At 37.6% G+C, this 10,031-nt stretch overlaps 1 protein-coding gene across 1 annotated transcript; it reads right to left on the bottom strand.

Annotated features, from left to right (window-relative positions):
* Positions 1-482: 482 nt before the first annotated feature.
* LOC123767673 (dehydrogenase/reductase SDR family member 11) lies at positions 483-9,533 on the bottom strand. The gene is made up of 7 exons (XM_045757537.2): positions 9,370-9,533; positions 7,153-7,304; positions 5,967-6,135; positions 5,565-5,694; positions 4,784-4,913; positions 2,182-2,337; positions 483-1,328 (listed from the first exon to the last, which is right to left on the bottom strand). The coding sequence occupies exons 2-7, from the start codon at positions 7,282-7,284 to the stop codon at positions 1,287-1,289; spliced, it is 759 nt and encodes a 252-aa protein (XP_045613493.1). The 5' UTR covers positions 7,285-7,304; positions 9,370-9,533; the 3' UTR covers positions 483-1,286.
* Positions 9,534-10,031: the final 498 nt, after the last annotated feature.

Genomic DNA, 10,031 nt, shown 5'->3' with positions numbered 1-10,031 from the left:
TAAGCGTATGGACGCTGTGGCTAAGGAGGCTATCCGCACTTATCCCATCTCCCGTAAAGGTGAGATGGGATAAGTATCCCTCCCTTATTACTACTACTACCCAAATGTTCATTCCTCAATCCTTACTCATTGGCAGGGTCATTGATGTTCTGTTACTGGTAACAAACTGCGTGCTCTTAGGGGTAGTGTCACCCCATAGCCTTCTACCACCGTAACCCGCGATGGGGAAACTGCTCTGGTAAGGTTTCGTATTGGTAATACACATTTAACTCCCGGGCACTTAATCTAGCGCCGCCCAGCTTCTTATTGTCCAAACTGCATTGTCCCTCTACGGTCGTGCATATCCTTGTTGAATGTCCTGACTTCTAGGACGAGATAGCCGTCCCGGCTTGGTGCCTTCTTTTGATAATTACTTACACTGTATACATGATAAATTTTTACCAGCATTCAATTATAAACAGGACAATTAAACTGACACCGTCTCATTTTGGAGAAGTCTCTTCTAAATCATTTAAGTTGATTACATGTAGTTCTCAAATTTCTAAATTAGGAATGATCTGCATCACAAATCTTGAGAAAAATACATGCAAGTGTATAACAATGAGATATTTTGTTATTTTTACAGTCGTTGGGCAATGTATTATATTCGAGTTAATCCCGTAATAGCATTAAGATCAATTTTTATTTTAATTCGGGTTTTGTTCTGGAAAATAAAATTCCTTTTACGTAACCTGCTAATGTTAAATGAAAATATTTAAAGCATCTTAAATGAACGGTTTATTAATGTAATACGGAAGTGGTATGCACCTTGCAGCTATGACATAATAATAGCTATATAAAAAAATTGTATGCACATAATTTTAACTCGACACGTTCATAAAGAAATTGATTATTGTGCAAAGACCACTTTTATGGGTTCATAAATTCAATACTAATTCAATCAAATTATATCTGACAATTTAATAAGCTTCAAATTACTTTTATTATCTTAACAGTCAGTATGTTTTTTATTTTAATTCGGAATAAAGAAAACTTTAAATATTCCACCAACAGATTTGTCCACCTCTTATACAAGATGAGCGTTAAGCCATACACAATAATATATAGGTATCAATGCAGACAAGTTTAAGATCACAAAGTGGTGTATAAAAGTTCATGAATCTGGTACAGTAAGAATCTTAATTTGCAAATTTGGCAGTTTTCCTTCTTGACTGGTTCCCAAAAAGTCATCTTGAGTCTTGGGACAAATACAGTAGATGTTATGCTCACAATTTTTCTCACACGACTTAGGAAACCTGCTCTGTTGGCCTGATGAGGATGTCATGAATCTGGGGAAGACAAAAATGAGTAACTACTGTATGTTGGCCTGTCCAAATGCAATTAATCACGAATATATCTTATTTACTACTGATTGTGTACGTGTATATATATAATTATATATTGTACTTAGGTTTAGGGCATGATAAGCATAGCACTATTCTTTGTAGGTCACCCATGTAAGTGGCTAAATATGAAATACAATTTTTTATTGCCGTGGTTGCATTGCGCTTAAAGGCCACGTTCAATACCCTCACACTAAACAAAATCGTTTTCTGGAAAATGTAAAGAAATATGAAGTATAAATTTTGGCACTGTAATTGTATCTTATTTGGTTATAGTAATATAAGAATAAATCATTGTGTCGAGGGACAGGCAGCCATTGCATATATATATAAACATGTTAGACTTGTATCGAGGTCCTCCCAAGGTCGAATTACTGACCCTTCCCAGGATGCAACCCGTCCTCAACTCAGTCCATTTTGATTCCATGCACCCGTCAAACCCCCCGTTTATGAATGAAAAGCTGTTTACACACGACTCGCAATTGATTTCGTTCGAACACTTCCAGAACAAGTGCTTCACTGACAAATTTTGTTGGAACCACAACGCTATAAATGCTTCACCCACGTACTACAAATACAAATAATCACCAACAGAACCTAAACACCTAACCTAACCTATGCCTATATATATGCACAATATGCTAATATATTAATTTATATTTGAGAAAATTCTCGTTTTGAATGAACAGCATACAAACAAAATTATGAATGCGTCTGTGGGGTCGACCGCTGGATGTAATGGACTTGAGTCGAGGACAGGTTGGGAATACAGGTATGTTTGAACAGAGAATAAGCTTACCTGGACATGTTGTGGAGCAGACAACACATGAATTACTGAGGAAGCAATATCATCTGCTTGCAGGCCCTGTAAGTTCGAGAACGCTTTCTTTGCTTCTTCCTTGTCCTTAAACATTCTTGAAGCAAATTCAGTTTCCACAAAACCAGGGCTTATGCCCTAAAACAAAATAATTATTAAATTCATAAACATGAAAGATTATAATGTTCACAGCTGTTTGGAAAATCAGGCTTCAAGTTATATAGAAAGTGCTTGTGCCCTAAGGACATGATTATGAACAACAGGAAGGACACCATACGACTTAGTCAAAAGAAACTTTAATCTATACTTGCATGGTGAATCGTTTGCTAGGGAGCTAGGACGTCATTTGAAACAAAGTCTAGCCCAGAATGACCAGTGAGGATCATTTATAAAACTCAAAGCCACACACAACCTCTCATACATTCCCACATACCGTCCCATATACTTCATGAACAGCCCAATTCTCAGCATAGGGGAGAAGAGGCAGAAATAGTGGGATTAAGTGCTCCACTCAGAAAAGCAATTTTCATACACTGGGTGCATTTCTAAACCAGATTTCTAAGCTCTCATTCTGTTGTTCCCTAAGGTAATTTTCCAATACAAAAGAATCTTCCAAAAAAGAAATCAGTAGACTTGCTAAGAGACAAAGCAAGATCTAGTAAATCCTACAGCATTTATGCTGCCCTAAGCAGTTTAACAGATCTCCAGGGGGCTTAGCCCTACTTGCCAAGCACTGGGATGCAAAACAAGGTGGGAAAGACTAAAGAAAAGTAACAAGGATATCAATTCATGATAGTTCTTGACAATCTCTTAATGTCAACTGACCAATTTGTCCCCCTCTAATAATTTTGGCATCAGTATCCCCAACGGACAAGATGTGTATTATAAATCATAGCAGCTCACACACGACTACGTTTTCTGTGCGTGGGTCCATCAGTTAGGTTAGGTTTGGGCAATTTAGTACATAATTTGTGGCGTGACAACTGGAGAGGATAGGCTGAACTAACACACAGGTTACAGATGCCTATGACAATATAAACAAAAGGGCTCACAAATGAATCCAGAGCATAACAAACATTGTTGTTTTCATCTGACGCTACAAAGAACTTGAGTTCAATTCTGTAGTCAAGCTGGAAGCTCTAATCCACTTAAGAGTACTATCATCACTGAACCTTTGAATGAAGCAGAGTGCAGAAAGATTTTGGGAAATACAAAAACGTCTCTAAATACTCAAATTGCAGCTTCATGAACTGGACCATAAGCACAGGAGACAAATATCCGGAACAGTGGTAACAGGTTCAACATAACTGGAGAGGTTTTTGAAAGGCTAAGAGTTCTTGAATTATCTTTTGTTAATTATCTTGAGCTGCAGTGAACATTCTCCAGTAATCCTTTGGCACCATAGAGAATGGCGAATTGTGTGCAAGGACTTTGCAAACCTTACAAGAAATACTTGAAAAGTTCCATTTAAAGTCCGTGCCAGAGTATCATCCTGCCTAATTGTCCTTTGGACACTAATGATCAAGGAAATTTCCCCTGAACCACTATTAAGTCGCCTCGTCGCAATATCAAGTCTAATCTAATGTGATAAGCCTCGGTAAGACGAGGTGGGAGTTGCCAAAGCAATAGTAAAGAAAACTCCAGTGACCCCTCAACCAGTGGGCCAAATAACGCAAGGCAAGCGACCTAGCACGTATTGAAAAGTCACCTTGTTATTCCACTAGAACTACCAAGAATGCGTTACCTTACAAGGTTTTCAAGGCCTATAAGGATGTCCATCAGTCTATAAATGCTATACGGCAGGATTTTGCAGGTCGTGTATGATTCATTATATATGCATAATGCGAGGTTTACAAGACTTATGACGGATCACTTGGTCGGCAACATCTTGCCACAGTTTGAATTAGGAGTTTAGTTCACCCATGACTCAAGATCTTCAAGAGACGTATTAAACTATATCAGCTTGTAGACAGGGAAAGGCAAGTGGCACACATTAATAACAAAATCCAACTTGACCAAAGGCTTAATCTGTATGACAATCACGAGAGAATGAAGAGTAACAACAAATAATTATGGACATACAAAAATTATTTCAGGTTATTTTATCACTTTCAAGCTTAACCACTAAAAAACAAATCCAAAACTAAAAACAATGGACACAAAAGATAAGGTAGCGCGTTGCTACTGCCTGATACTGCTCAATGTGTGTATGTTGGTCATTCTGGGATGGAGTACTGTATTACTGTACATTACACTGTATGGAGTACATTACTGTATTCTCAATCGACTCAGCCTTTTAATGGCCCTACGGGAAAGTTTCGTAAGTTCGGTGTGGCATTGGTGGCAGAATATCCTGCCTAACTGTACATGATTTTGGTCTTTTAACACATGGTGGATGCTTATGATAGGGGGACAAACTAATGTGATGTCTGAAAACAAAAACAATTAGGTGACCATAGGTAATTATACACATTGTCTGTACACATCAAACTCTCCTAAACTACAAATCAAATAGTCTTTTTCATTCAAATCCATCAAAGCATTACATTACTCTACTACAGTTACAATTTCAGTAACTTCTTACCGCAATTCGAATGTGTGACTTTGCACCTCTGAGTTCCTGCCTCAACCCTTCAAGAAGGGCTGTCACAGCAAACTTGGTGGCAGTGTAGAAATGACCTGCTGGAAGTGGCGTCACACGATGACCCGACATACTGTGTTTGAAGAAACAATTAGGTTTCAGTATACAGATTTTTATGAGCAAACGTTAAGGTTTGTCACAATTAACAGAGGCTCTGTGCCTATACAGCATATAATTCCCATCGTTGGGTATAGGAAGCTTGTACTTGGGCATATCGAGGTACCCCAGGATCATCTACTGATAATCGGTAGGAGGCAACCCACAATTGCTTAACTGTACGGGTTCCTATTTACTGCTAGGTGAACAGATGTATCAGGTGAAAGGAAATGTGCCAAGCCATTACTGTCCTGCCTGCAGATTAGACCCTGAATCCTACTACAACCAAGAAGAAAAATAATACTCTATCTACCTAGGCTTGTTTATCTTGTTTGAAAACAGCCATCAAAATGCACATTCACCCTGTGAGTACCCCAAAACATCTATCTCAACGCCAGACTGGTGTTGACAACTGGCCTTGATCGGCCGAAACATTCATCTCCCATTCTCATTTCTCTTTCTCTGTTGATTTTCCGCATAGAAATGATCAGTGTTTCGCGATCGTCAATTGCATATGTTATATATATATTATATATACAGTATAAACTACAATATTCATTGCCTCATTTGATAATTCTACAGAACTATATTCACGTTACAAATACTCAAGTATTAAAAATATTTTGACCTGCTGATATGAATGATTTGGCCATCGTCAACGTTGCGTGCACGCATGGATGCCACAGCTTCACGTGTACACAGACACAAGCCCACCACATTAATATCCAGCATCTCCCGCCACTCCTCTGTTGTTCCCTCTGTGGACAACAGTGAAACGATAATATTTGTATATGCAAATATAAAATATAGGCTTAAAATAATCAGAAACTTCTTTAAGTTAATTAATTTTTTTAATCCATTAAAAATTATGTTAATCCTAAGAGGTAATTATTTATTACTAGCCACAGTAAACCAACATTAAGCAAAAGAACACGCACTTCGCTTGTTATAGTCGCCCCCCCCCCCTACAATGACGGGCCAATTTGTGTAAATATGAAATGTGAAACGTACTGTTATTGGAAATACAAACCCAAAAGAGAATGGCCATGAGACATGCCAGCATTGTTGATGCACACATCAACACCTCCAAATTCTTTCTTAATGGTGGCAAACAGACTGAGAATATCATCATCTTTGGAGATATCACATTTCACTGGGGTGAAGGACCCGGGTTTGTTGGCCAGCTCTCTCTTAAGGGCCTGAAATAGTATATATACTATATTGTCATGAAATGACCTACACACAGCCAGTCAAATGTGGATTTCAAAATATCTTTGGATTACATACGCTGCACCTGTTATCGCCACTTCCATAAGCTAGCCTATTATCACATACCCTTTAAATTAAATTTTTTCCAATATGTTTTGTATAATATAATTTTGCAAATAAATAATGTTAAATAAGTATACGAAGGAACAAGTCCTAAAAATCATTAATGACATTCATGCCTGAGCAGTGATGTATCACTTCCCTATATAACAGTGATTATATAAATGACATATACACACACAAAAAGGTACATTAGGTTTATGAGAGTACATAGCATTTGATGTTTTAACAATCTTTTAAAGCCATTACCACGCATAGCGTTTCGGGCAGGTCCTTAATCTAACAGATGATTTTAAGTAGGTAATTTCTAGCAATAATAATAAAAAAGTTATCAGGTACACTAAGAAAATTTGACAAACTTTAGTAGGTACATTAAAGTAAAATTTGAGGGTTATCAACACGTACATTGTAGCATAATTTGAGGATTATTTCAAGGTATAATACAGTAAAATATGCGTTCAATATATCAACCATGATATAAGATGATTACAATGGTAAAGTTGAATGGCTTAGGTACATAATATGCAGGGACATACTGTATACTATTACTTTTACTTGATAGAGTAAGATATATGTGTATCTAGGTTTTTCTTATAAAGAGTATAAGAAACAAAGTAAGCAGTGCAAAAATAAATATAGGGCAATTTTTAAATTAAAAGAAAAATGAGAAACTAAGAAAATTCTTAAGTCCCTTGGATGAATCTTCTGAAAAAAAGCATACGACCTTTATACCCTTTCTTATTTCCTATGTGGAAACATCCTTGTTTTGGATCATAATTTCAGCCTGATGTACATTGAATAATATAAAATAAGATGTAAATGTTAAGTATTTAAAGGCCATGTTGAATACGTAAAGTTAGGTACAGCACATTAAGGTATTGACTCACCTGAAGCCTCTCCTCATTTCGTGCAGCTCCGACAACTTTCATGCCGGCCTCCACAAGCCTCCTGCTGATGCCTGCCCCAATACCTGTGCTCGCTCCCGTCACCAAGGCAACGCGACCAATCCAACGTTCCATATTGCAACAGTAGGGCTATGCTGTATATAATAAAAGTGTAATAATTCAGTGTCGGGGAACAGGTAGTCAGTTTATACATATAGTATATGTTTGGCTTATGTCGAGATCCGCCCCCTCCCCCAGGATGTAACTGATTGCGCGTCGAGAACGAACTCTACTATTACCGGGACCCTCACATAACCACCATATATTGTATCTCAGATACTCAATATAACTCATAAGACTAGACAAGACTTTCTATTTAAGAATACAGTTAAAGAAATTACAAGTTAAATACTCCTGTAAAAGTTACATTAGTGATAGTGAAATACAACCTTATATGGAATTAATATAGGTAAATATATACTGTACTTGAAACAAATTCATATTCTGTATTTTTATTAACTTTTTTAAGCTCTTGAGAATAAACTCCAATCTTTTCATTCAAACTATATGACAACTGGCTGTGAAATTCAACTTTTCTGTTGCCATTAAATTTCTTCATTTAGCCTTATACTAAGCAAAAATCTTGTTCAAAGTTTAAAGCTATGACCTTTTCTCCATAGTGGCATAGTACCCTGAATCAGTGCTTCAGAACGTGTACAGTGTCAGGTAGTTATGACCTCTGCTTATCTTTAATCTATATAAAATTGTTGATATGCAGGCAGTTGGTTATTAATAGTTTGGGAGAGAGATAAATGTATCAGTCAATGTAAGTTGTGCTTTGCTATCCTGCTGGGTACAAGGTTCAGAGTTATTGAGGAAAATTAACATACAAATTAAGCAATAATCTAGTGTTAGTAATGTGTTGTGAGCATTGATAATTATATACCTCGAGGAGCCTCACTATGCCATATTAGTCCTGTTGTACAGTGGCCTACGTTGTCGATTCGCAATGGAGGGTCCCGTGCAGGACGGAAATGGTTGGGCACGTTTCCTTTCACTTGATGCCTTTGTTCATTTAACAGCATAATTAAGCGGAACAGGTTTAGGCTGTGAAGTTCTCACCAATATACTAAGTATAACCAATAGACTATACTGTATACGTGTGATTATTGGCTTTATATAAAATATTTATACCCACCTCTAGATCTCCTTTATAGTTGTATCACCTGTAATTTTTAATACTATTTACTCTTAAAATAAACTAATCTAACCTTAAAAGCTCTCGGTCGATGGAGTTTCGGCCTGACAGGCGTGAGGTCCGCAGTTCAAGTCTCCTAGAGCCCAAGTGAATGTAACCTAACTTTACATCTACAAGATCATTACTATCCCGATATCCAGGAGTGGCGTTGTTTTGATGTTGAATGAACGTTGCCAACGTTAATTCGGCTTTGATCGACAACTTTAATTCAGCTTGGCTCGACAACGTTGATTCTGCATTGAACTGTCGTCGCTCTTTGATGTTCTATCCACTGGGTAGTGGGAAGAAGTGTCAGAAATAGGCGAGTTTTCCCAATACATTACTACACTAAAGAGAATTCTGACAATACAGTATACTCCTTTAAATACAACACTTACTCGTACATTGTTGTGTCTGATCGCTTGACACTTTTATTTGGCAGACCAGTTGGAGCAATACACGTAAATGTTAAAAATTTAAATTAGAAACTTTAAAAGCTGGACAGCAGGCTCAATAATTAATGTACTTATATGAATGCTTGATTGTGCTGTGGTCAGTACAGCAACATTCCTAGGAAAATCTTGGTAAATGGCAATGTAGCAACCTCCCAGGCAGTTCTAAAAATTCTGCAATTCTGATCTACCCAGGTTACAACCCACATTAACTTAACAGTGGCCTAATTTGTGCCCATATCCCATTTAGCGGCCACAATATCCAATAGTAACTAACTATAATTATAGTAACTCAAACTGAACGCCTTATCTACGTCGAGCCAAACCCCTTGTGGATATTGTGCTCGCTGTGTTGCTGCCAGGTAAACAGAGGCACTGTAGGTGGTGCCCAACCATTTCTGTCACTCGGAAGTTGAACCCAGGATCCAGAGGCTTATTATATAAGTAATATTTAAATAAGTGATATTTACATCTTGCACTAGAAAGCTATCAATAACACACATAATATAATGACTAACAAACACGTCCAACCTTAGTGACACGAAGTTGTTGTTGACACGAGGGTTAACTTTGTAATATATTATCAGAGACGACGTGTGGTGCTGGTGAGAGAATAAGTAGGTACTGGTTCTCGGGAGTCACTGTGACTGGCAGCCGGCCGTGCGGCTCCGGGTGGTCGGGTAATCACGTTGGTGCATGCGTTCGGATATAGCCTGGGCTACGACCATGCACATACTGAAAGTGATCTGTACGTCACATGCCAGCCCGTTCTCTCCTGTTGTCACGTCACAAAAATTATGTACTAAATTACCCAAACCTAACCTACCCATAGAGCCATGCACAGAAAACTTATAGATGTTTGTGAGCCTCTGTATGATTTATAGTGCTTCATATTTTGTCCGTAAAGTATTTTAGAGCCAAATGCAATGTATTATTCGAGACGACAGGTTCAACAACAATCACTCATGCATAGTTTAATTTGGTGCTAGGCTGAATTAAGGCCTTATATGCTGCAATCCCTACCTTGATTTTAATATTACTGACTATAGTTTAGTTATAAGACTACAGTTGCGGGGGTGGGGGTAGAAATAGCCTAAGCTACTCTATCCCTTTGAGATGTATTTCTTTCTTATCTCAATAAACATACTTGAACTTGAATTTGAACTACAGTTGCAGGTGCATGGGTTAATTTA

Source organism: Procambarus clarkii, chromosome 67 (genome assembly GCF_040958095.1).
Source record: "Procambarus clarkii isolate CNS0578487 chromosome 67, FALCON_Pclarkii_2.0, whole genome shotgun sequence".
NCBI classification, from domain to species: Eukaryota; Metazoa; Arthropoda; class Malacostraca; order Decapoda; family Cambaridae; genus Procambarus; species Procambarus clarkii.
The sequence above is the reverse complement of the archived record's forward strand: the minus strand, read 5'-3'. Positions and strand labels throughout refer to the sequence as shown.